This window comes from Thunnus maccoyii, chromosome 9 (genome assembly GCF_910596095.1).
Source record: "Thunnus maccoyii chromosome 9, fThuMac1.1, whole genome shotgun sequence".
Lineage (NCBI taxonomy): Eukaryota > Metazoa > Chordata > Actinopteri > Scombriformes > Scombridae > Thunnus > Thunnus maccoyii.
In genome coordinates, this window is record NC_056541.1 from 23,956,137 (window position 1) to 23,983,916 (window position 27,780).

The 27,780-nt window shown below is 43.1% G+C and overlaps 1 protein-coding gene across 1 annotated transcript in view; it reads right to left on the minus strand.

Annotated features, from left to right (window-relative positions):
- Positions 1-36: 36 nt before the first annotated feature.
- The window catches only part of adgra2 (adhesion G protein-coupled receptor A2), a 38,888-nt gene continuing 11,144 nt past the window's right edge, over positions 37-27,780 (minus strand). Inside the window, exons 2-19 of the mRNA XM_042422434.1 lie at positions 20,849-20,920; positions 10,859-10,930; positions 9,746-9,817; positions 9,574-9,645; positions 8,841-9,004; positions 8,244-8,457; positions 7,934-8,098; positions 7,656-7,854; positions 7,400-7,549; positions 7,145-7,306; positions 6,627-6,827; positions 6,319-6,508; positions 5,483-5,691; positions 5,261-5,388; positions 5,046-5,169; positions 4,816-4,964; positions 3,965-4,054; positions 37-3,811 (exon numbers count right to left, since the gene is read on the minus strand). Of these exons, the coding sequence (XP_042278368.1) occupies positions 2,392-3,811; positions 3,965-4,054; positions 4,816-4,964; positions 5,046-5,169; positions 5,261-5,388; positions 5,483-5,691; positions 6,319-6,508; positions 6,627-6,827; positions 7,145-7,306; positions 7,400-7,549; positions 7,656-7,854; positions 7,934-8,098; positions 8,244-8,457; positions 8,841-9,004; positions 9,574-9,645; positions 9,746-9,817; positions 10,859-10,930; positions 20,849-20,920 (3,853 nt within the window). The 3' untranslated portion in view covers positions 37-2,391. The remainder of the gene's footprint in view (positions 3,812-3,964; positions 4,055-4,815; positions 4,965-5,045; positions 5,170-5,260; positions 5,389-5,482; positions 5,692-6,318; positions 6,509-6,626; positions 6,828-7,144; positions 7,307-7,399; positions 7,550-7,655; positions 7,855-7,933; positions 8,099-8,243; positions 8,458-8,840; positions 9,005-9,573; positions 9,646-9,745; positions 9,818-10,858; positions 10,931-20,848; positions 20,921-27,780) is intronic.

The following is a 27,780-nucleotide window of genomic DNA, read 5'->3' on the forward strand; positions in this document are numbered from 1 at the left end:
ATTTACCATATAAAGGACAGAAGATGACCAGACAAATAATTGTTCTCTCTTTATTTTGGATCTGAAATTGTAAGGCAGAGTCTGAGGTTTCTTAGAAATATATTACTTAAGTAAAAACAGGTTTCCAAAATGAGAGTAAAACATGAGCAGGCCTGTATCTACACATGTAAAAATTGCCCATTTTCTTATTTAAAGGAGAGTTTGGCACATGAAAACTGATCCCCTAAGATTCCAAGTGTGTAGTGTTGTTTGTTTGAAGGAGCTTAAGAGCAGTACATTCAGGTTATGGCTGATCAAATTATGTCAGATGGTCTAAATGTGAACCCACAAATGCCCAAAGTAGTCCAGAACTAAGTAGGATGAAATTGTTGAATCTTCTATCACTCACTGACATCTTATTATCTATGGCTGGGTCTGGCCACCAGGATTTCATCAAGATACTGCGGTTGATTTCAGGCAAAATACGTAGTTGATCAGTACTGTAGTATAAAATAAAGAACCAAATATTTCACCATTTCACAGTTGCATGGGTTCTTGCAGGCTTGTGTAATATTCAAAATAGAGTACACTTCAGACTGAATGTTTTGGTAGGTAAAAAAGCCTCAGACATTCGTCAGAATTTAACATTCAGTAATAGATAATTAGAAATTTGAATAATTTAAAAAGTGATTGCCAAATGCTTCATACTTCATGAACATACTGTGTAGCAGGCATTTTGGCACACATTAGGAAAAATCATCCACAAAGGAATTAGCATAATTTTCCAAAAAGTGTTTTATAATGTTTAAATAAATATTTGGTTTGCCAACAATTTGGAAATTGTTAACAAAATCATTACTGATACGACGTAAAGTCAAGATTAGGCCTATGTAACTCAGCCACAGCCATAAGAAAGTGTCTAAAGTGTCTCTACAGCACAGGCATGAAGTACCTGCACATGATGATATTGAAATTCATACTGAATTATGAATAAGAAATGTCTATATTAATGCTCATATTATGTTTTTCATGAGAAGTTGAGTTCAGTAAAAGTCCGGGACACATGGAATATAGGATAATTTTCATGTTTTACATTAATACTATTTTGCTGAGGTTTGATCAAAAGCTCATATTGCACAATATGTAATAATATGCACAATAAACTGACTATACGAGAACGCTTAAGAGTGACATACAGTATGCGGTTTTCTGAATTTCAATAAGACTTCCTTCCAAAGAACAATGGACAAAAGATGTGATAATAAGCTGCATAGTAGAAACACTATTTCCTGCAAATGCAATTTCCTGATTGCAGATGTACTAAACTGACAAGTAAAAAGAAAAAAAAAAGAAGTATGGCTTAAGTCTATGTTAGTCTACTAAAATTTGAAGACAACAATCCAAATTAATTGATTTAAAAAGCTTATCTTCACGCAGTGCTGTTGGTCAGGACCCTGATATGAGATAAGTGGATCAAAACTGGTGCTCTGTGAACACTGTTGAGAGATTTTTCATACTAATACTTTTAAAATCATAGTGAGAAGATTTACTTAAAAGTAAGCCTCACATTTCTAATCCCTCCCAGACTGAAATGTTGCTCTGCCATCCAGGAGGGGGCAGTCATTCTTGCATTAGACCAGAATAAGTCCTCTGGAAGTGAAAAGTGATTGAACACTACAAGTTACTGCGTATGTAAAAGCTAATTATTTCCCCCTGATTTTTATTCCTTATGTTTTTATTAGACATGAAGAGCTCTGTGTCAGTGCCGAGGGGAATACATAGAAATAAAAATGAAACATTTTCACCATATATTCAAAAGTCTCGCATAGCTTTTTTTTTAATTCACTCAGAGATTCTGTGCACCCACACTCATGCACACACACACACACACACACACACACACACACACACACACACACACATGAAGAACATACAAATGCACATGAGCACACGCAAACAATTACTTGAAGCAAACATAAGGGTGAAAGGTTGTCCACAGATTAAATGCATATAGCTGTACTTTGGAAAAGGACAATCTTGCCTTCCATTTCATGCTATAGTTGATATGCATAGAAAAATCACAACTAAAACAATAAAGCTTTCATTAGACATCCAAAATCAACATCATATGCCAATTTCAGAGCATTCTTGCGCATTTTTTTGTGAAATGGATAAAATGAATGAGTATCTTATTTTTTGAAAATGACAAATGCCTTCTTATTTTTTTTTACCATTTCACAGCAAACTCTTACAATGCTACAAAGGCAAAAGTACCAGTTTAGGGTCCTGGATGCCTTCATGATTTTATATCTTAAATTATATAATTATTATAATCAAAAGACCATTAAAACATAACCCAATCATTAAAGAGTCTGTTAAGGTCATGCATAGAAGTTCATGTATAAGTATAGGTTACACTGTGGTTTCGCTCTTCCACAAACTGCTCTTCATTCCAACAGAGCTTTGAGATTGGTCTGTGCCACTCATGTCCTGCTCCAGCTCTAGCACTGAGTTTTTCAGGGTGCCATTCGGGGCAGCGGCCCCCGGCGTAGTGGTGGTGACACTGTTCAAAGGGTAGGAGCAGCGCTTAGCTTCTCGCTCTGCAGCAGCCGCCAGTTTCAAATTGTCTCTGCTGGCACATCGTCTCTGGGCACCGTGCATGGCTGCTCTGCTTGCCATTGAGGGTAGCAAGGGGAAGGGTTTGCGGCTCCCGCTGCTGCCCCCATCACTTCCCTCTGACGGGCTGGTGGCCACTGACTCTCCCACCCGCTTCCCATTCGTCAGCGGGCTGGCCTGGCTCTCTGAGAGGCTGTGATGGATACTGCCATTCTCACTCGTGGCCTGTTTATAAACTGTGTGTGAAGAACTGAGGTGCTCTAAACCTGTGGGACCTAAAGCTCCAAGGCTGCCCCCACCTCCAGCTGTCCTTAGAGCTTTGAGACGATAGTGACCTCTGCCCTCACCCCGATGGTGATATTGGCTGCTCCCTTGTTTAGTTCTGCTACTCACTTTCCTTCTCTGGGGATGCACTGGTGCCGCAGAGTTAATGGTGGGCAGAATATTGTTTGTTGGCTTGGTGATGTTGTCAGTACTGGTGCTAGTGTTGTTACCCGCAGGCGCACGTGAAGTGTTGTTTGGATTATCTTGTGCCACCTGCAACAGGTTGGTGAGCTTGCAGGGCCCCGGGCCCACGCTACTGATCCCACTTGGTGTGGATGATGACCTAGCTGACGAGGAGTTATGTGAGTCACCAGGTGGATGGCAGTTGATGAAGAGTTGGGATCCCTGCTCAGAGGTCTGTACTCCACTCACAGTAGTGCAGGTGTGTGTGTAAGTAGACATAGGATGTGAGCGGCGATAGCCTGGGCAGCATGCCAGCCATGAGGCTTGCACATCCAGACGTCGGAAGCAGTGGTGCACCACCAGAAACACCCCCAGAACTGTGGCAGCCATCCCATAGAGACAGCTAAACAACAAGCTAGTGTGTCCTGTCAGCCACATTGCCATGGCTCCACAACACCACAGAACCACAAATAGGAAGTGGGTGGCCACCAGCACCAAGAACTGTGTCTTCAGTGAGTACTGGTCCTCTAGAGCCACAACAGGGTTTATAGGGCCCACCACTGAATCTGTGGAGAGAAGGCTAGTGCTTCCAGCCAGTGCAGGCTGGCTCTCAGTCACAGGAGAGGACAAGGTGGTTCCTGTGCATTCTTTGGCCACACGGTGCCTCAGGCGAAACACAGTGCACAGGAAATAGATCCAGGTCACCAACACCACCAGGCCAGCCGGGACAAAGAAAGACCCCAGACTGGGGCGCCACACCAGCCAGCAGCTGCGAGAGGAAGAAAAGAAGTCAGGAGGGTCAGTGCAGAACAAGGACATCTGTGTATTCAACATATCACACAGAATTATTCATTTCAGCACCAAACAAAACAACACAAAGTCAAGGGCCAAATGGCTCAAGGATAAAAAGAGAAGTACTCACTAAGGGCTGTTGTCTCCGTAGTTGCTGACATTGACAGCTGCAGTGATCCCACAAATGATAAGAGGAACTCCACCAGCTATCAAATAGAACCTTGAATAACAGAGAAAAACACATCAAACACAAGTTCCCAGCTGCAATTTTAGATATGAAGAGCAGTTCTTGTTTGTGCCACAGGATGCTGTATGACCTTTGGCTGCAACGTTGTTTTTCAAGTGTGCATGTCGGTGTCATTTTCCTTTTTGTGTTTTTATGTCTCTGGCTGTCTATAATCTGAACTGAGCTGTGTGATCCTTCATTCTCATAGTGGGCAGAGTGTTACAAGGGTCCATTTGGGCTCCAGAAGTCTGTGATTTATTGTGGCTTAATCCCATGTGGCCGAGTGGGCAATAAAAGGGTGGCTGGAGGGCCAGCGAGGTCAGCAGCACAATGTATGATCGCAGTTCTAGGATCACAGGGGCAAGGCCAGGCAAGAGGGAGGAGAAACAGAAGGGAATATTTGGAAAGACAGCGCACCCCCCGAATCACCATGCTAAGATTTACGACGACCCCCTCTGCTCCTGTTATGCTGGTTTCATACATTCCTCCCCTCCCCCACTCTGGGTCCATCTGCGCTTATAGATTTTTTTTCTGTACAGCAATACTCTGTCATGTCTCTCCAAAGTTTCATAAAAACAGAGGGACTATGGTTGTTGGGCACAATGACCCCCTTTGACGGTGCACAGCTCGGGTGGCCGAGCACAAGAACTCCCGCATCTGTCTAAAACATAAACCGTATTGACAGCAAACAACAATCTCATGGTACAGGAAGTGGGTGAAGATGTGTTGTAGCTTTCTCTGATGTAATCACTGACCTGAGCATAGGTCGCTGAGTAGGTGGAACAGGTGACTCTCCCTCCGGCTGCCGAGGCATTCTCCACACAGCCTCTTTGTAGATGACCCTGGCACTGACTCCGATCCACAGCAGGGTTGACAGCGAGGAGTAGTGCAGTGCAATTCCCACCTGTCGCATAGCAGACAGATCACACATCAACCTTACATGCCATGAATCAAAGTAAAGTGACTGTGTAAAGTTACGACTTACAGCTTGACAAACGACTGGGTAGCTGGTCAAGCTTATGCCTCCTGCGTAGATGGCCGTTGTCATGGCGATATGGAAGCAGGTATTCAGTAATGTGTGCCAGCTTTTTCTTGATACGTGAATGGAACTGTTGGGGTAATGAGTAAAATAATGAGAAATAATGAAGCAAATAATAACAAATAGCAGCTTGTATATGCACTTGCACATGTGAGGAGTACCTGTGGTGAAGTATGTGTGTGATGATGATGGTGAAGAGGCAAAGGAGGAGCACTGCAGTACAGGCATATACCACAGGGTGGAGCACCCTCACAGAGATGGTTGTAGAGTTGGGGAAGTCTGGCACCTCCTATAGTATTAAATAAAAAAAAATGGCATTAAATTAAAGTCTCAATGAGCCTTGGTGATTCTGATGGTGCATTAAGTAAACTTGGCCATCCTACCTGCAGCACTGCATAGTTGCTAAGCAGAGAGCAGCGCATCGTGGAGGTGCTGCTGTCACTGTGGACCAGTTGACAGCCCTCCTGGCTCCAGCCTCCCTGCTTGTCCAGTGCCTTCAGGCTCCATTGGGCTGCCATGGCATCAGTGCCAGGTGATAAGTGGCGAAGTGACACCCAGATGGGTTCTGAGTGGTTCGACATGCTGCAGCCGTCTGTCACAGAGAGGAGGGAAATTTTTAAAACAAACTGTACCGGTGACTGAGTTGTTTATTGTAAAGTCCATTTGTGTTTCCCAACAGCATTCCACGTTCCTTCGGCCTGTCACATGTTCTTTTATATTGACTGATGAGTTTCGATTCCCAGAATGACTCTCAACATCCCACAGAGACTGGGATTCTCTGTGCTCTTTATACGTAGGAGGAAGAGCTAAGCATAGCAGTTTGTCAAGGTCAGGAAACAGTGACTGGACAAAACACAGTGCTGTGCAAACTGAGTTGTTTTTTTTGTTTTTTTTTTGCTGTACACTGTACCACTGACAAATATGCAAAAATGTAACCACGTTGGTAGAGGAAGTGCTTCTTGTACAACAGATGTCTCCCTACATTCAAATAGTTGAAAATCAATACAAAATGGTGAGTGTTACCAAGACCCTTAAAAAAACTTTTATTGTTGATGATATAGATCTATGTCACAAGGCTATCAACAAGAACAAGAATGAAAAAAGGCCCAGAAATGCAAAGTATATTTTTTAAAGTGTTTTAGAGTGTATTTTTCCTTTAAAGGCAGGAAAATATTGCATCTAAGTGGATTACACTAAATAGGCTGAGACGTTTCCTTACCTAGGCCTACAAAGATGACAGGAGTGTTCACACTACGTCTACGAGAATGTTCCCCAGTGTTGCTTGAGTTCCCAGACAGTGGAAAAAAGCTGCCTGTCCTAAAGACTACAAACTGCAGCTTACAGTCTGCAGGAGCATCAGGAGGAAACAGATTAGCAGGGAGAGTCACAGAGGCCAGGGCTACTAAATTCTGGAGAAAGAGAGAAAAACAAGACACGTCATGTCACAAAGTCTGTATTTAATGTTGAAATCCATCAGTACACCTTAATATTTATGAATGCAGGTACAGTAAGGTGCTCACATCTCACCTGTGAGGTGAAATTGTTCAGAGAGGTGTTATGCGAGCCAGTGCTGCAGCGAAAACGAAGCTGTTGTTCATGGGCAGACTCCTGCATTTCCATTCCAAGACTGTTTGTTAAGACCTCACGACGCTGATATGCAGTGCAGGTTATACCAGTGAAGTGGGCTGGTCGAATTAAATGGGCCTCCATCACAATGTTCCTAGACACCTGTACAAATAATAGGGAAATAAGGGTAAAGAGTATTGTCTGTGTAGATTCATCTCAATCATCCAGGTTTGGAGAATATAAAAACAAAATCATCTGGATTTATATTTTGAAAGCACATTTTTTCGGACCTCCTATTGTACCGTTGAGTTTTTTAGGCATAATCACTGTGAAAATGTAATTGAAAATGCAAACCTGTACACCTTGGTTCCTATATTCCTGGTGAAATGTTTGTCTATTGAATGCTAGAATACTATTCAGAAACTGTACTTGCTCTGTTTAAAAAGTTTATAATGATCACTTTAGTTGATAGTCCCTACCATAGAGAAGTCTTGAGCATGGCTGTGTAGCTGAAGCCAGGCCAGAGTCTCCAAAGAGAAGACAATGGAACTGCAGGCTCTCTTCTCTCTCTGGGCAAGAGTGAGGATCTGGTCGTCCACCTGCATCAGGTTGCTGCCCATCTCTACCAACACCACAGACAACTGTAACACATGTAGAAATGTAACAGTAAGGGGATCTATACAGCAAGAAACCAACATTGACCACACTTACGTGTATATAGGCATTTTGCTCACCTCTCTCAGCTGTCTGACATATTCCATAAACTTCTCCATCATTTGTGCAACATAAAGCACATCCACTGAGTCGGTGAAGCCTGCAGCCTCCAAGGTGTATGTGTGTACCTGATGTGCCACAGTGACGGCATTTGATGTATTGATAGGCCTCTGCAATGGAAGAGCAAATGAATGAACAAGGTGTGGGGTCATGATACTAAATCTACTGTATCTAGTGTTTACTGAACAGGAACCATCCAGCAAACCTAGTACTGACCAGAATGAAGGTATGTAGGACACGGGTGATGCCATTGGTGTAGTGACAGTTTGAATAGTCGCCTTCCTCCCACTTTCCAGAACGGTCACAGTAACGAGAGGCTTTTTTCTGCTCCATACCCCCCTCCATAGACAGGGAAGGGTAACGCAGCTGCAGGCAGTACTGATGGGAGGTGATGCCTGCCAAAGTTCTTGGCCACCTGTGGTTTAACACCAGAGAAAAATGAGAACACTATATTTTTTAGGTATGTAGTAATAATCAATGTAACTGTAACTGACCTGAACTCCCCCCGGTTGTTGACAACTTTATCCTCTGGACAGAAGGAGGCACTGTTCTCCAGCACCACTATTTCAACACTGCGAGATGTGTTTCCCCGCCCAGTAGAAACCACACACTCCCACTCTCCACTGGCCTCCACATGTACATTGAACAGAATAAGCTCACTGGAAAGAGAGGATATAGAAAGTGCATTATTACACATTATCACTAAATACAATGTGTGTCTGAACTGGTTGAGCATTATTCTTTAAGTGTATCAATTCTGTCAACACGTTTTGCCATCTGCCTGAATATTTCTAGTTTCTGCACCTGGTGATGAAGGTGCAGTCATGCGGCACGCTGTCCTCCAGCTGGACACCCATCTCTGGGTCAGAGGTCACCAGCTGACCATTGTGGCGCCAGTGCAAGGTAGTGATTTTGTCCACCAAGGCAGCAGTGCAGTGGAAGGGCAGCCGATCGCCTTTGAAGACTACCTGACGCTGGGACGGCAGCAGCGACAGGGTGTGCAGCTCCAGAGGACCATCTGAGTGACATTGGGAAAGACGCAGATGTGCCCGTTACACATCACTCTCAATTATTTCTGCAGCTCTCTCATTACTTCAACCTCAGCTAAATGTTTCCACAGAAGCTATTATGAGTTTGCTGTTCTAGAGCAGATTGGATGCAGACAGCAGCAAATAAATGCAACCCACAGGATTAGATGTCAACACAGCCCAGTGATACTTTTAGAAGTATGTCCCTGTTGAGCTGCTGGAGTAGATTTTTTGCTTCCCATTTGGTCTGCTAATCCTTAAAAAATACTGGGACAATCTTGAGTGCTATTAAGAGCGCATACTCATTGTCATTCACAAGCCGGTGTTTTCTGAAATAGAGCGGTGAACCGCCTCATTCTAGCAAAGACCTCACCACAGCTCAGCTGGCTTTCCCTTAGTCCACGCAGGGGCTTTCCCCTCAGGTTGCTCGGGTAGGCACACAGGGTTTCGTCCCCCAGTCGGGCTGAACTGCCGCGAAAGAAGCCCGGGACCCAGCGCAAGCCACAGTCACAGGACAGGTATTCTGAATTGAAATTCCTGGTGAGAGAAGTCATGGTCATTTATCAGGGAAGATAGCAGGAGTTGGATGTGCACTTTCACTACACCTAGTTCAGACACAGTATTATGCTTACTTGCACATTATTGGATCAACATATCATACCTGTACGTGACAAAAAAAAAAAAATACTTGTGACACCCAATGTTGAATTACAGCCTCCCTAACACTATATTTGTTCACATATTACAGATTTATTGTTTTCACTTAATTAATTGACAGTTTTATGCAAGGACTGTGAAAACAAGCAAAAGTTGGTTCACATCTGTAATTTAAACAGAATTGTCTTCTGATTTATAATTTATGATAGCCTAACTTTAATCTACAAATCCTACATAGATGAAAAACATCCAAATTCAAATAAATGCATACCAAATAAATTTTCATTGCTTATTTTAGTATTTGTACAGTCTTGAAGTAATTGAAAATGACTGCAAACCCTTGAACTCTGAATCTTATCTCTGTCTGGAACATGTATTGTTTTATTCAGATATGGAATGGTATGCCGTGAGACCGAACGTCTGGAGTGCAGAGCGTCTCTAACACTCACACTAGCTTGAGGGACGGCAGCTCCTGAAAAACTCCTGGATCCATGGTCGATATGATGTTGCCAGAGAGGTTCCTAGCAGTACACAAATTACATATGAATATGTTAACTTGATAGCTTCCCCAAGACACAGAAAGTACAATATTTTTATGGAATCAATTTATTTGTCTCTTACAGTTTAGTGAGATTGGTCAGCCCCTGGAACATGTCTGCAGCTAGGCAGCCAATGCGGTTGTTGGATAGGTCGCTAAAAGTATGAATAGACAAAAGAATGCATTGGTTATTTTTGATTCAAGAGGGCTCATCTCACCTACTCAGTCACAGATGGTGATATCGTGACTTCTGATATCAGATCAAACGCTAGAAAACTGCAGGACCTTCTTTTGAACCTTATTTAAATAACACAAGTAAAGTGTTTTCTCTGCCTCTGGTACCTGCATAGTATTTTCCACTACAGTCTGCTCTTTTATATTGCACTGCAGAGGTTAGAAAGTTAAATCTAAATCAGCATGTCCACAGACCCTGCCACTTTCCCTTATCTCTACTCCATGGGACCCCAGTAAAACTTTATCACCAAAAGCAGGGCCCCTGTTCTGCTGTCCACCTCTGAGTGTGATGTATAGCCACAGCCAGAGAGGGATCTGCTCTGCTGCACCCCTGACACTACCCAGCAGAGAGCTGTCCAGAGCATGTGTTTATCTCCCCCTGTTTGTTTTGAGAAGCCCCAGACCTTGCAGGGAAAACACAAGTAGGGGGAGGAGGGAAGGGGAGTCACGCGGCGCGGCACAGACGACCAGCTCCGACCCACGCCGCAACCAGACCTCAGTGTCCAAAAACACAAGGAGTGAGCAGCGAGTGGCTGTGAACATCTACCCTGTCACATCCAATGACGTGTGAGGAGCCTCTGCGTGGCCCTGAGGTTTCCACGGTGGTGGAGCGGGGCACCAGAGATGAGATCGCAGGCCCCCGCAAGTATCAGCAAAAACACTTAACGGAGGAGGCCCTTTATGGTCACACTAACACTAGGAGCTCAATATAATGCATGACATCTGCCATGAGCTGCCAAAACAGTGCACACTTAAGATAGATGAGGGGGATATGTGGGTTTGTCTCTTTCAACTGTGAAATTGGGGAACAATGCTGTTCATATCGTAAAAAACTACCCTGACTCCTTCATTTGTCTCATACAAAACAATTCAAAATTTCCATGCCTGTGTTTATGATTTCTGTTAATATATTTGCTGCTCTTAACCCGAATGGAATGTGAATCATGTTAATGTCTACTTACAGTTTCCGAAGCTCAGACAGGCCTTGGAAAGCTCCGGGCTTGATGGTGCTGATTAAGTTGTGCTTGAGGTCCCTGGAGAGAAAGAGAAAATATTAGGTCAATGAGAAAATGAATGCAGGGATGATGTTGAAACATCAGGAGAAGGCTTCTTTTTAAGTGAAAATGAAGGGGAGTGGTGGATACACATGTCCTAACCTGGATCCTCCAGCAGGACACAGCAGGGTATTTCTGCACACAGATAGGAAATCTTATCCCATCAGCCACCTGGGCTTGAGGCAGGAAAAATCCAGATACTTGACCAAGTAAAATATTAGTGGAATATAAAACTGCAAGCAAGGGGTTCTGTCGTTTTTCTGCTTGTTTCAAAAAGACGCTTCCCACAACAAACTTGGCCACTGCCAAACTATAAATATTAATTCTCTTAACTTTCTTTGAAGATCTAATTTGATACTGTCCGCTGCACTCTTCTCCACCCTCTTCCCATTCCGTACCCACACCCATGTGTTAAACTATTCAGCCACATGCCCCCCTCCATCAGCTATAACCTGCATTTGATTTTGAATCCAAGAACTTTCTTTATTGGTCAGGTGGGAATAGCGATGTTAAAGCGGGTCAGGAGACGGATGGTTATCTGCAGGACATGGCCGACGCGGGTTAGAATGTGATCTGTGTTCCTACAGCATGAAAAATGCATGGTCCCATTGGACTCATCACAGAGGAGGAGGATTTCCTTACAGGAGCTCACATGCATTAACGCTGCGGTATACAGGCTGCATTTTTCACTATTCCATCCCTACCCAGGATGCCACTGTGGTAGGCAAGACCTCAGGGGACTTTCTGGTCCTTTTTTCCCGCAATAGTTATCTGTCATCACCATTCTCGACCACGCAGCCTCACACCACCTCAGGCATCTCTTAACCATTGTCTTGTCCGCTTTCCAAGAGATGAGCTATTTTGATCAAACTGGGGCAGGAAAATTGTTTCAGAAAATGGCTTCCAGTAGAAAAATTAGACTGTGCGGTATGGCTGGGATAGAGTCAGAGATCAGGGATTTTGCTGCTGGTCCAAGCTCTCGCAGCCATCGCTCATATCTGGATTATAGATGGGAGACAGGTTATAATGATGGAGGAAAAGCTATCTGGCCTTGGACCAAAAGGCTGAGGTCTGTTGTGTTTGTCTCAAAGCAGACAGCCTTGGACAGCTCAGCACAGCTCTTTGAGTGCGTGCCAGCTTGTCAGACAGAACACTTTGCAACAACTTCACAGCTTTTTAAAAAAAGGTGGAGATGTTTCCACCTCTCTGATTCTGAGTGTGTCTGTTCAACAGCCCTCTCACTGTGTGTGTGTGTGTGTGTGTGTGTGTGTGTGTGTGTGTGTGTGTGTGTGTGTGTGTGTGTGTGTGTGGCCTTGTGGGTCTGTCACAATGTATGCGGTAATCTTTATGTGGCTATGTGTCGCGCTCTGAATGTACATGTGTTTCTGTGTGTCAGTAGCTGTATAGGATTTGTTGACCGGGGCACAGGGAGAACAATACTGCTGTTTCCAGTCTGTGTGTCCCGGGGCTCATTAACGCAGCAATGAAAAGCAAGGCACTGCCCACTATTTCCTCTCTCTGATCACCGTCTCTCCTTCCCTTTCACATGCATTTGCTGTGTAACACTGATCTTGTGTATATGCATTTAAACATGCATTTGTAATGGGATTAAGATGATATTACAAGTTAAATAAGGCAGAGCCCATGTAAACACCAATTTCTAATTAGGTCACCATGTTTAAGCTCTTATTCAGATAAAACGTGGAGTAATGGAATAATGAGGACACCTCTACAACTTTTCTTTAAATTTGATGTTAGTTGTTCTGCCCAAACATATCAAACAGGAAGGTTTGACAGGGGAGGTGTCGGTTATATACAGAAATAATAAAAACAGCTTAACTGCACTTCTGTCTTATTACATATATCAGTGTTGGCAACAGTGAGTTATTGTGTGCATATAATACTTTTGGATGTACTTCAACTCAAGTCATGACTAGATTCAGATGCCTTTAACCTTCTTCATACATTTTCATGGGCTCTTAAACGTTTACTGATTGTTGATAAGATAAAATGTGTTTTATTATTAGAAATATTGAATGTAGAAAGAATTTACAACCAATACTAAAACTTTTTTTGGGGGGGGCATTTCATTCCTTTATTGGGAAGCTGACGATAACATGTAATAGATTCAAAGTAGGGATGTTATTAAACACCCTAGGCCACCAGAGCACCCCCATTTTAAACTTTTAATTATAGAACTATTTAGAGATGTTTGTTATACTGTTTGTGTTGGTATGTCCCCTCCCTCTGGTCTCTGTTACAAAAAGAGATCTCAATCTCAATTAAATTACCTTAAATAGTATTACAATAATAATAGAGACAATACCTAAATCTAAACAAATAGAAGTTACACACAAATATACATGCACAAGCATAGAGACACACAAACACATCAGATTTTCTGCTCTTAGGGGACATTACACTGAGTCTTTCTCTGGAGGCTTATAGTCACTTTAACTATAACCTATACATGCATGTGCACAAGTACAACTAAACCAGACCACACACACACACACACACACAACACACACACACACACACACACACACACACACACACACACACAAACACATACACTGAGCCACAGATTTTATGCCAATGAAACACATGCTGAGAACCACAGTAGTATTGTCTATAAGCACTTCAAGCTTTCTGTATTTGAACTTTTTGCCCAGTGTACTGACCAGTCTTCAACTAACAATACACGCTAAACACCTGCATTTCCTACAGTCTGCTTCTTTACATGGAGCTTGAGAGGGTACAGTGCTGTGTGTGCTTTGGCCTGAAGAGTACAGTATCAACAGTCCACTACTTCTGATACACTCTCTTATCACCAAGCTGGGGAATGTGGAGGAGCTCACCAGAGTCAACAGGACTTTATACACTAGCCAAGCCACTGTAGCCCAAACATAAGCTATAAATACCAATATAAGCCCTTGTTCACCACCATAATCACAGCAAAATCTATACTGCAGCCCCTCATCGGTCTCCCAACTCTTTAGATAATTTATTTCAAACTTTATTTCAAGCCTACAATCACAAACGCCAGCTCTAGGAGGGCTCAAGCTCAGGCGATGACTTGTCTGTGTGCCCTCTGGAGCAGACAGTGCCCTCCCTGACAACAGCTTCACAGCTCAGCGACCTTGACACTGATGACAACAGCTGTCACCAAGCAAGAGGATAATATCAGAGACAAGAAATAATTCAAAGCCTCATGCTTGCTGAGCATGAAAATATCATTGTTAAGAAGTTGGACTAGAAGTTGCAACTTGTAGCGATTACCACAATTACTTCCTCAGCAGCAGCATGTCCCTCTTCAAAAAGTAACAGGATTGGTGTTGACACATTACATTTATGACTTAGGAATTTGATGCCGTTTCTCTTTGAGTTGTGCTTTGTAACCTTGTGAGTGCAGTGCTTTATCCCCTTCACCACATGTGGCCTATGTGATTGGGTTGTGACAGACTCAAGCTCACTCCCAGCCCAAAAGAGGCCATTGTTTGCTGCCGCTGGGCCTAACACCAGAGCCTGACATTAAGAATGTCTTTTTTTTCCCAAAAAAACTCCTCCTGACCAATGGCGCTGGTCCTCTGCCATTCTGAAGAGTCATTTCTCTGTGGGTACATGGGATGAGCACCTGGGCCCCATGCAGGCTGGAGAGGAGCGACGTGCTTGTAGGGCAGCAAGAGGGTAATAATGAAGACACGGTCTGTAAAGCGCTCCAGACGTGGAGTGCTCCATTATCAGGAGCACAGCAGCAGGGACTGGAGTGCTCCACTGACATTGTTTAGGCCCCCGGCCCCGGAGGGAGCTGGGAAAATGACTGAAGCCAGGGAATGGCCACTCATTATCGCCAGACTGGAATCAAGAATTTCCTGTTCCTGGAATTTTTTTATGGAAAGTTGTGGCATTTCAGAGATCATTTTCTGTGCTGTAATTCTATTTATTTCCTGATGCAAAACTATGGGTTAAAGGTATGCTGGAAAAAGAAAGCAAAGTGGGTTAGCTGGCACCTTAGCTCCTGACAGAGGTCAGTGGAGACCATTTTTGTGCCGCGTGTCATTTCCTGTCTGGTTGGCGTCTCTAGCAGAGGCCCTTGCTCGTTTATTTTTACAGTTTCCTTTTTCTCCTTTTTTTAACTAGCTAGCTTTCCCCTTTAGGGAGGGGCAGGTGGGTTAGGGGATTCAGTACTGAGCAAAATCGTCCCTGTGTATGGCCCCGCAGACCCCACCTCCCTACTCCTCAACACACTTGCTCACAATGGGGGCTCTGTAACACAGGCCCCAAACGTACTCCTGCCTTCCCCCCAAAAACAGGAAACCAGGATCTGCCGAGCTCTTGTTTTTATACTAATTTCCTGCTTTGCTGCCCCTTCCCCAGATTATTTTCTTTATTTTTTTTGCTGGTTCCTCTCAGATTGGATGCCTAATCAACTTTTTGTCTGTGTTCATCTGGAAACCAATTGCTTTTTAAGTAGTGGTTGTCATAAGATGAAGCTCATGAAATGTAGACATATCAATAAAATCACCATTTGTGGATTACTACTGGACAAATACTTTGGTGACTTCCTTTCAAACCTGGACAATTACTGCCACCGCAGTATTATGGTTCAAATGAATAAGGCCCTCAGCTCTGCTCATGACTGACAGTAACATAAACTCTGGATTCAGCTGCACAGCATTTAGAAGGATCTACAGAAATAGCAATATACACTTTTATTTGAAGTGTAAAATTTCCTAAGTTGATTACATGTTTCTATAGTCTGCAGCAAGAGGAGCTGGAGATTATTCTGCCAAGGAAAACTCTGGAACCACAAACTGTTTAGGAGCAGCCTTGAGAAGGGGGTGATGCCCGCTGTTGATTTCATGACATCTACCAGCCTGCACAGCAGTCAGTAACAATGAAACTTAGTTATGTTCGTAATGGAACATACAGTACATCGTGATAGTTGTCTGTCAGATTAATAATCATGTAAAGCCAAAGTGTCACAAGGTCAGCAGTGATAGCTATTTTTCCACTTACTGGTCTCAAAAATGTTTATGAAATAATATTATTACAATTTATTCTTGTGCCAAATTGAGTCATTTGCACAGAAAGACTCATAAGTCTCACTGAACGTCTTTACCAATGAGATAATAGATGTGGGGTTGAAACAAAGTATGCTTTACAACTGGGAAGGAAACAGGAACAAACGCCTCTCATTCAAATTATCAATGAATAGGGAGACTCATGTCCGTGAGTGAATTTTCAGCCAGTAGATGGACTATAGCATGTAGAGAACGGGTAGGGGGAGTTACAGTGAGAGACACAGTGAGCTGGGAGAGGGGAGATGCAAAAATAAAGCAGAAAAAGGAACACAAACGGAAGTGGGGGGAAGCAAGTCCAGAGAAAGCTCAAGTTCCTCCAGAGGAAAATGCCATTGAAACCATATCAAGTTTGCCAAATGAGTGTGCGAGAGAGAGAGTTACTGGCGTATAAAGTGTACAATTTGGTAATGGGCTTATGAGGGGGCTTGCTCGCTGTTTCAATAAACCCCCAGAGTCATGACTGAGCTAGGCTTGCAATACAAACACACCCCGTTCCTTCAGTTTATCTGAAAGACACATCTGGAGTCTATCAACTCCAGCAGCACCCCCCTTTCTGTTTCCACTCTCCAGCACGCTTAACCCCTTCCTCACCCGCTCCGCCCCTTAATGTCATGCACTCTCATTAGGTGACCGTTGCTTAACCGGAGGCCATTCAATGGCGTGTGCAGGAAAACATACTAACACAAATACTCATTCTCCTGTGAGGGAGAAGTGAAACTCCCTTGTGCGACCTCCAGAATTGGCCCAAGTTCTCCTTAGAGTGGTGGGCTGGTACAATCTGAACCTTGTCTTACCCAGACTGGTCTAGACAGAGGGGCTCCTTGCCATGTCCGCACATTCTCCTCTGTTTTTACACGCTACAGTATAGCGCTGCCCACCTCTGTTTTGTTCCCACTCATCAAGGTAATTTGCTTAGCCTCTGTGGAAATAATGTTAATCTCCAGCTAAGGAAAACAAGCTCAGGTTTATATAAGACAAACTGCAGGAGTGTGCGTTCCCTCTCTCCCTCCCTTTTCCTCTCTTTCCTTCTCTCTCCAGCCACCATACCATCTTTAGCCATTTCGGCTCCACTTCCCCTGTGTCAGATGGTAAAGTTGTTTAGGTTGGACTACTTCCTAACCCCAGCTGCTCAGCATGGCAGAGGCGATTTCAAGGTTGGTTTTCAGGAAAGCTCTGAAAAGCCAAGGTCTGAGTGGCCCTTCTCCCCTTTTGTAAAACAAATACTATCACTTTTAATCATAACAGACACAATGTGATAATACTGTATACTGTATATTTTCTATCATGTGTGCAGACATTTTCCCAGATTCGTCTAACATCTGCACATTCTCATGCCCTGAATGACTTATTGGTCACAGGTTTCAGTGCAAACTTCCCCTAATTCTTGTTGCCTTACAGCATAAATCACAAACTCCTTATTTCCTGTTCTTGAATGGAGTTGTTTTAAGTGAAGTTTTCGCTAATGTTGCATGACAGTTCCTGTGCATATTCTTTGACAGCACAAGAAAAGTAAAAGTACAGTCATGTCAGGTAGATTCAGGGATCATTTCAGACTCTCTTGTTGACAAAGTCTATAATGCTGCCAACACCCTGAGCCTCTAACCAGCCCTAACCACAAACCTCACTCCTGCCTTTCAGACCTGTCCACTGCAGCGCCCTGCTGCTCCCTCATCCATCATCATCGCTGCCCTCTGCTCTCCCTCTCTGCTCCCTGCTCCCTCTCTCCCCGTAGGGTGAGCAGACCTGGTAATGAGGGCCCCTTGTGCCTTGCCTGCCTGTCCTGTGTCCCATGGTGCAGTGGGGCCCAGTTGGACAAGAGCCAGACTACCTCGACCCTCTTTGCTCATTATTCTCATTACCTCGCCTCAAATCAGCACAGGACAGGCTGCTGGGATCTGTCCACAACTCATAAAGGTCCCGGCTCGTTAGTGGGGCTGCCAGCGTCAGCTCCCATCAGAAAGGGTGTGCACAGAGGTGGAGGTACTCGAATAGGTACACCAGCACAGTGTCGAAGGCCTGATAGCCTGTATGTGCATGTGTGTGTATGTGAGTGATCATTTTGCATATTGCAAGCACTGCTACAGGAGCCAGGTATGATTCAATGAATGTTTCATCCCAAAAGCTGGAAAGAAACGAAGTATTCCAAGATCCAAATGTAGCTGTTGGATGGTAAGCCTATTTAAAAGAGCTACAAAAACACAGTAGTCCAGTAAGAGGGCAAAAACAAACAAGGCTAAATTGCTCCTCTGCACTTGGGTGGTTTGGCAGGTTATGAAGGCAATAGTGGCTTTGAGGAGGTTTGTCCCAATGAAAGGGCTAACTGTGTAGATTGCTGCACTGTCTGGCCCGGGCCTGGAGGAGGGTGGCCTGCCCTGGAGCTGTATTCTCCCACTAACAACAGCAGATCAGACTGCATTCAACTCTGAATAGACGTCTGGTGTGAGCGTGTGGGTGTGAGTGCACGTCTGAGAGTTACCAGACCCATTTGAAATGACGAGACTGGACGAGAAGCAAAGGTGCCCATACTAGGAAACACACACTCACTCAGTAACAGTACATGCTGAAGTCACAACAGAGATGGGCCGAGAGCGAGAGTGTGTGTGCAGCCAGGGAGCAGACTGTTTATCCTTGTCACGTAGAGGAAGAGATGCAGTGTAATTCCCTGATGTGTGTTTACTCAGCCCTGGTAGGCTGGCCTTTGATTAGAGCACTGACCACATAATATAAGTTACTGTTCACTACTGCTCCAAATGACAAGCACATGTAGATGACACACTGGAAACAATGAGGAGACCTGAACGGACAAAACAAAACTGAAATCTCACAGGGAGGGAAATGTAGCACATGAAGTAGGCAGACACCAAAACTTGCAACCAAACCTTCACTGTAAACTAATTTCTGAATTCAGCTCTTCAAACCCTTCCATCACTGCAACGGTGAATTTCAATGTGGCATTTTTCACATCAGACAGCAATTTTCCCATGAGCTCAGATGTAATTATAAGCTGTGCAGGGCTCAATTAAAGGTTGAAGACGTCAGAGTGAGTGAGCAGACCTCCACTGCTGTGTGTCAGAGAGCCAGCAGAGGTTGAGGCAGAGGAGTGAAATGAGGCCTGCATGATTTACGTTATGTCCTCTCCTTACACCAGACGCCCACATCTCCCTCTGTGGAGCAAAAGTATGTGTGTGTTAAAGTTGGTCTGCCTGTTCTGTTTCTTTTCTCCTAGGTCTCTTAGTTAAGAGCCTGCAACAAAGCTCTACCCTGGTGCTCCCTGCTAGTTTTAACTCTGCTCCAGGTACAAGGGCCAGTTAGCGGGTGAGCTCAGGTTACTCGACCCACCGACCCTGCAGCGCTACAGGGAGCCTTGTCCGCACTTACAAAAACAAGCAACATCAGCTCATTTTACATCATATACTTTAAGCTACAGATCCTCTTTGGCTTTATTTCTCTCTAAAGTAGTATTAGTCACAGGATCTAAGTTTAGGGTCTTCCTGTCAACAACTTTATCGGCGTCTTTGGTGCACCAGGGTGCAAGACAGTTGAGGTGAGAACTGAGAACTTGGCCTTGAAACTATTCACCCGTGGCATTCACATGGCAGACATAAAAACAGCAACTTCAGCAAATTTGGCTTTTGTTCTTGACTGGCACATCTGGTGTGAACTCCAGTAGGTAGGTACTAACAAGCTAACAACTACGGCAAATTACCATATTTTTCTTTCTTCCAACATTTTTGAGAAGCTTGTTAGCTTCATGGGTGGCAGCTCTGAGTGGCATGTGGAACTAATATCCCTATCCAGCCCCCTACACCCTCCCTCAACAAAATAAGTGTCTGCCAGACTACAGTATCCAGACTGAAGCTGCTCCATGTGTGTTGTTAGCTACCAGGATGCTATAAAGCTTTAGTGGGATGCTCTGTAAAAGAACACTCCTTGAATCAGTAATTTGTGTTGGGCGGGAAACTTACTAGATGAAATTCTCACATCGGAGTATCAAGAAAGCCAGGAGTGGTATGCCTAGAGCTAACCCAAAGACATACAGTACCAGTCAAAAGTCTGGACACACTTTCACATTCAAATGAATGGGAAGGTGTGTCCAGACAAATACTATATACAGTCCTGTACTGTATATGGTAGCCTTTACTGTCTGTCTGGCTCATCCACTGCTATTTGAATCTAAAGTTGACAAGTTAAGTGTCACTAAGGCTACTGTAGTCTAAGAGCATTTTTCCCTTTTTTGGACTCACTTTATTCTTCTAAAAAAGTGGTAAGTCAGCAACACACAAGACAACACTCACAGGCAACATTTTCCAGTATGGTCCTTTTTCTGTTTGTTACCAGCAGTGCCACTTATTCCTTTTTCCCCACAAAATTATCTTGTCTATCATCTGTCTAACACCCCATTCAAAGAGATGATGATTCTACTAAGGAGGGCCAGACTGTCTGTGAGCCACAGGCGAAGCTGCCAAAGCGCACCTCCTCCCAGAGATCCCCTTATCTTGTCCTACGGAGTGGGGCTTACCTGATAACGAAGGACTGAAGTGTAATTATGTGAACTTTTCAACATAACTCTGCGATAGCCAGTCTGAGTGTATCCACCTCCCTTCTGGACAGAAGCCCATTGGATAGAAGCGCACAGAGCTGCTCAGATCTCACTGATACCTTGTCTGTTTTTCTCTACCCCAAAGCAAGCCTAAATAACAGATTACGCATGGATGCATCACATATATATCATGCACACAATAAATATGGCATTGCAGCAATCTGGAAAAGGGAAGAATTAATAAAGAATGATAAACAATTGGCTACTCACAGCTTCTCCAAAGCATAAAGTCCAAAGAAGGATCCATTGCTCAGAATTCCGATTTTGTTGTGGCTCAGGATCCTAAAAAGGAAACACCACAGTATTGTTAGAAATATTCCACTGAGGATAAACTGAAGCATATCTTATCATGCTAAACTCAAATATGCAAAACTACAATCTTGGACATCAGTTTTACTGCAAAGGAAGAAGTCAGGTTTAACCAAACACATGCTGAAAGGGTCAAAAGTAAAAGATGAGAGCCAATTGCATGTCCACTTGGTGCTGCAGTCACACGTAAGAGACATTAGGCAAAGATGTTTCCAATTAATGTTAAAGACTGAAGAGAACATCAAGATTAGACGGGAAACTGTAATCTTGATAATCATTTCGCATACATTTTCACATCAAAAGGATGTCTTTCCACATCAAACGCCATGTTAATTAGCCCTTTCCCTACTGGCGAATCACTTGGCTTACAGGACTCTTATCGGACCGGAGGGCAGAGGGCTCCAGGACATTGGAAGTGAGGTTGAGATGTCTGACAGGGGATCATGGGAAAAGGATATTTACAGTAATCAGTCTGCTCCGAGGGACTTGCTCTTGTCAAAGTTGGTCAGGATAGCTGTACATTTCATAGACTTACAGTCCTTCTTTTAAACTCAGACTCATACAGATACATACACAACCTTCACAAGCCTCACTGGACACAAGATCATATACAATGTTCAGAGAATAGCACCCACCCCTGATAGTTGTGATGTTCCAACCTTGTCCCCATTTACAAAAACCTTTAGAAGGAACATACCAGTAACTGCTGCCTGGCTTATGTTCATTGACAACATTTTTCCAATTCAGGAAGTGAGTTACAAGAAGGAGTCTAGATGGACTTGGAGGTTCACACTGTGCGTCCCACATGTTATTAGCTTTAGGCCACTAAAAAAACTTGTGGTTTTGCTTAAATACTGAAAAAGCCAACTCATTCTGTCTCCTTCTTCAAGTCAGGGTTGACTTTTTTCTTTTCCTAACTTTATTCGGTATTGCAATTTAGTTGCATATGAACATAATTTTAAGCACACAGGGTTGAATGTTCACACCCCAGAAACTGCCCATGTCTGTATGATCCCTGTCCCCGCAGCAAGAGCTCAGGGTCCAGCAGGGGCCCTTAACTGGCGACAGCCCACCGTCATTAACACACCCATCGGTTTCACATCATCTTTGCCCCTACCACATGGCACTTAATGGGCTGTTTGCGACATTAAGTGCGCTCTTAATCGAGAGAATGGAGCTGTGTGTGCGCCTTTAAAAGAGGGAGCTGACTGTGAACAGTCTGTGAGATTTACAGATTCAGCAGCAGCAGTCGGCCCCCCTGTTTCCTGCCACATCAATAAAAACACTGCCTTCAGCTCTGCGCCTTCCAACTCAGTTAATGACCAGATTTAATCATCCAGTCTTGGTACAAGGGACAAACTGACCAGTGCTCACTTCTTCACGTCAGTAACTCCACTGTGGTTTGAAGAATTGAAAAGCTATTCCTTCAAGGAACAAACAAAAGGAAAACCAACATGGAAAGTAAATCATCTTCTGCTCCAGTTCTCCTGGACACCTCAGTCAGTATCTTCCTACAATTATGTTCCAAAATTAAAAACCAGAGAAATTTATTTTTTAAAACTTTGCAGCAATCAAATGACGAAGGCTGATAATGACTGTAATACTGAAAGTGAAACCAAGGCCTCTCTGACTGTTTCACTTAGCATTTAAACCAAAATTGTCTTTATGTTGGGTTTTGCTGTGCTATATCATTGGGATTACTATCATATAATGCACATTTAATTGTATTCATCTCCACAAGAGAAGCCTCAAAATTTGATGTCTTCCCAGATCAGAGCCTTATTTCAAGCTTTGGAAAAAACAACAAAAAAACCCTATCATGTTCACAAATCCACACTGAACTGATGAAATATATAAATCACAGTTATTGAGTCGAGACATTTTATAGTGGATGTTAGACGAGAGCAGAGCCAATCCTCTTGTGGTGTATAGCCTGAATTTGAACTTATGACTCCTGGACCTGAGGTCTCTCGCTTGACTTTGGGCACAGTATCTCGCCTATGCTCCTGGATTCAGGCCCTAGATGAAAGCTACAGAGGATCCGGAACTGCCTGAATAATTCAATACAGATAGGAGAGGAGAAAGTCACATCTGGCAAAGAAACAAGCCATTTAATTCAACACAGACAGTTTAGATACAGATAGTTCCTTTTTGACTAAGCTTATTATGCAGGAAAAAAAACCCAAAAACTATTAGTCAGACTGTGCACATGTTTGGTTTTTGTGTGCTTGGGCGTGCACATGTGTGCATAGACCTTTAGCAGTGCTGATATCGGTGCATTCTTCACTATGAAAAAATTGATAATTACTCTCCTTAAAAGCTGTACAGATGTGTTTATCTGTGTGTTGTGTCCATGATCACATCAGAAAAAAACATGAATTTCACATGGTGCCATAAGCCTCATTTGTCTCAGGTTGGGACATTTCAACACACAACATTTCAATTAGACTGCTACTCTGTACACCAGGACTTGAAAGCTGACTTTCACAAATAAACAAAGACCACAAAATGAGCAAACTGAAACCCTCCCACAGACAACAAAAGGCGCAGATTTTCAGGAATGCAGGGGAGTTGCAGAGGCTGGACACTACTGTATAATCCCCAAAGCCTGATGTTTGGAGCACAGTTGTAGCGAGGACATTGTTCTTTCATAAACAATACAGAGAGTACAACTCTGAGAAAGAGAGAGGCAGAACTCTGTAAACAGACAGAAATAGTCAGCGTTCCCATCAGGCTAAACAGGAAACCCAGCCAATTAGCTGTTTATTCAGAGCCCAGTTTCAGAGGTCAGGGGTAGCGGAGAGAGCACTTCCTGGACAGTCATCAGACAGACGGAGCAGTGTCTGGAGGCAGGTGACAGGAACAGCGGAGGCACATGAGAGTGCATCACTTCATCACCGGAGTATACAAAGGTTAACAGAGTTTTACAAGCAAAGAAGATGAGTAGCTTCTTAATCATAAAAGTCCTACTACTACAGTAGGAGGCCCAATGTCTGCTCAGTACTGTGTCGCTACTGAGGCTTTGCACGAGTGGCTTCTCTCTTCTCAACACAAGTGACAGATCAGATGGCAGATTGAGTTAATCTGCTTTCAAGAGCAATAAGCTGTATGGTACATGGCGTGGCAGCGTGCTAACTCAGTCCAGACTATGGCTGGTATCTTAGAGCTGTGTTTAGCATCTCTCATTCACTTAACCCTTTCAGACCACAAAGGCCTGTGAGAAATCAGAGCAGCTAATTGAATCCATCTAATCTACGTAAAGAAAAAACAGGGCCACATGTCAGGCTCCAGTATCCCATTCAACCATTTCATCTAATTCATTTACATGAAGATCAAAAAGCTGGAGGTCATATGAAAAGAGCCAGGTCAAACAGAAGCACAGACACCAGCTTCCCTTGTGCAGGGTATGGTAGTATCATAGTTGAGGGGTTAAACAGGGTCGGCAAAACTACACTTAACATGAAAATCCCATGTACAGCATATATACTTCACATGTTCTGTTTTTTTTTTTTGTTGTTGCCTTAAAATCGTCAAATAAAAATCAATGAATCCATACTTTTACATTTACTTGGACACAATCAAGACAAAATCAAAAAGCTACTTATTCTAACACTGTCTTATAATAAGAAATAGTACATCTGAATATTAATAGCTCAACAGTATGACATTGAAAGTTGAGACACCTGAATGTCTCATTGTTTTGAGGCATTATTGGAGTTCCCCAGTAACATATTATTCCTGCAATTTGGATATGTCATATACTAAGTTTTATTATTTTGTGCAAACAATTCTTTCTATAACACATTATCATCAATTTCTGATCTTCACACAAAGTTTATGTTAGAGAGACAGGAATAGATTAAAGAACTTCAAAATAACCTGACAGTTTCTAAGAGGACAACAGCAGCCTTGAGAAAACTCCAAGTGGTGCAACAAAGGGTCAGGAGAGGAAAATGTATATTTTTTAGATTTTTTTTAAATTTTAGGGAATAAACTGTGCCTTCTACAACACAAGTTCAAGCTATGGAATAACTTCATCCTTTAACGTGACAAATATCTGGAGCAGCCTGCAAAACTGATGAGGGAAGATATGAAAATTACCCCAATCTGTAAGATCTTGCACTCTTTTTTTCACAAAGAACTCAAGAAAATCACTTAACCCACATATACTTAATCAGAAATGTATCCAAAGAGAGATTCCTGTCATCAAAGCAAAAGTATTAGTGTGACTTTACAGACACGTGTTGTTCCAGTTTTCTTAATGTGAGAAATGCGTGGGCTTTTTTGTCACTATAACTCATTCTTTATAAATTAAGATTTGAGTGCCATAACACAGTGTTAGTTCAAGGGCTCCTTGGTGCGTGATGGAGTGTGAAAAAGTACAAAACCACACAAAGAGTCTTGTCTAGTAAACTACTACAGCTCCTCCCTGCACTGTGCCGCTCACTTTGTTGGTTTGCTCAATTTGCTTCCTAAACCCGCAAAGCCTTTGAGGGCCACACAGGGGCATGACAGCATGTCTCAGATCGTATTTGTTCACTGATTTACTTCCGCTCTTCCTCCAGACTCTTAACTTCAAGACAGTCTCACATTAACACACTGCCTCAGGTCTGGGGGACGGCCTGATGTATGTGTGTGTGTACCTGTGTGTACTGTAAACTCTAACAGTCTGTCAAAAGCGGCATGCTTCCTGCAGCTGCTTTTGGTTTTGGGTCATTGTCAACCAATCATTTCACTGAGGAATCTTTCTGTGGTGGAGCTGGGAAGGCCTGCTGTGCGGTGAACGGCACCGGCACAGGCAGCAGCTTGAACAGAGTCCTTTTTAGCTTTCCAGATCACAACCTGGTGCAGAGGGACAGCGAGGGGAAAACACATCCTTCTATCTCCTGTCCTAACCGCAGCTAGAATGCTGTAAACCCAAACACCACAGGATGTCCTGTTTGCTGTCGGTCGCCGCTAAAAATTTGGTGTCAATATCTTTGCACTCCTCATCCCAGCTTCCTACCAGAAACACTTAAAGCTTGTGTTAGGGAGTAAATACAGGAAATGCTTCATCCTGGTTTGGCATTTGTTCCAGGGCATAAATGAGATGCGTTTGAGTAAAAAGCGCTGATTCAAATTGGCCCCTGTTGCCCTCAAATATTTAGGCATGCTGGATTGCAGACAGTGAGCTCTATGTAGCTGCAGGCCTCTACAGCAAACAGCAAACAGAATAGAGGTCTTAAGGAGGGATTTCTATTTAATAAGAATTCATTTGCAGGCTAAGCTGCCTGCTCTCATTACATATGCATCTTTGAATAATAGTCATGTTTTCTGTTTTTTCCCTGAAAAACATTTGGAGCTGAAACAGTGTGATCGGATGTTTGTCACTGATGAAACAGCGTGAAGACATGAGTGCTGATTAAACGCTCCACCTCCTTTCCCACCCTGGGCGTTGAGTCAGCGCTCCAAGGCCAACAGAGACAGAGAAGCGCAGGTTCAGTGTAATAAAGAGAGTCAAAACAACCCAACGGGCCACTGTGTAAACATCATTTAACTCTGGATAGGTCTCTTACCCTCGAGGACCACACGCGAGGTGAAAGACAAGAACCCTTGAAAGAGATTGGTAACATGGCATAAATCCAGTCCTAATTCTGAGACCAATGGGAGCCAGATAATGAGAGTGATTTTCAATGAGAGTCTCAGGGCGTCATCATTGAATTAAGCCCGGTTTAATTAGCATGCATGCCTTGATAATGCACATGCTGGCCTGTGCCACAGCAGTGCTTGAAGTTTATATAAATGAAAAAAAATTATTCAGCCTTGAGGGAATTTTTCTTAGAGGCAATTACATTCTGCCGAAAGCAACACGATTATCCACTTTTACACTAACAGCTCAGCATTGTGTGAGCGCTTTAATTTGTGTATGTTACAGTTGAAAACATTCTATACAAAGCCATCAGTGTCTTTTACTGCATTTTCCCTCTTTTGCTCTCCATTTGAGCTGCTTTTGCTTGCCAGGGTTGCCTTTCAAGTATATTGGCAGTTCAGAGGAGAACTAAGTGGACATGGCAGTATTTCTTTTTATATACACATCACACACGCTGCACTCAGAGTAATGAGGACAGACATAGTGGATCAACAAAATATTGCGGTTAAACCAAAAGATGGATTAAAAACTCTATTACTTTACTTGGCTGTTACCGGGTTTTCTGAGGTTGCTTGCTCAGTCCAAATGCCAGGTCTAATAGATGAAAAGCCAGTAACAGAACTACATTACTTTACATTACAGTTTAACCTCATAGACAAGGAGCTGGCCTTGATCAGTGAGTTGCATTTCAGAATGCTGGGCAGGTCAGTGGAAAGGAATGATAAGATCATACCTGTGTTATATGATATGTTTAAAATGAATCATCTGTTTTTACATGACATGACATAAGTGATGGCAGGGATTTGCTGCATCAGGGAAAACAGGCAGTGCTGGAAAGTGACTAAGTACATTTACTCAAGCACTGTGCTAATTTACAATTTTTAGGTACTTGTACTTTACTTGAGTATTTTCATTTTATGCTATGTTGTACTTCTACTCCACTACAATTCAGAGAGAAATAGTGTACTTTTGTAACTGTAGTTACTTTTCAGATTAAAATTCTTACGTAAAATAATATACGATAAGTTTATAAAATACAAAAAATGGTTAAAGATTAAACCAGTAGTTCCTTTTAGACTTGTAGCCCTTTTGTGTAGTTGTGGACACTTGTTATGTTACATATGTTTGGGTTGTTATCTGTTCCACGAAATTAATAATCGTTTGACACCCAAAGAGGTAAAATCTTCCAATATTTCACCAAAAA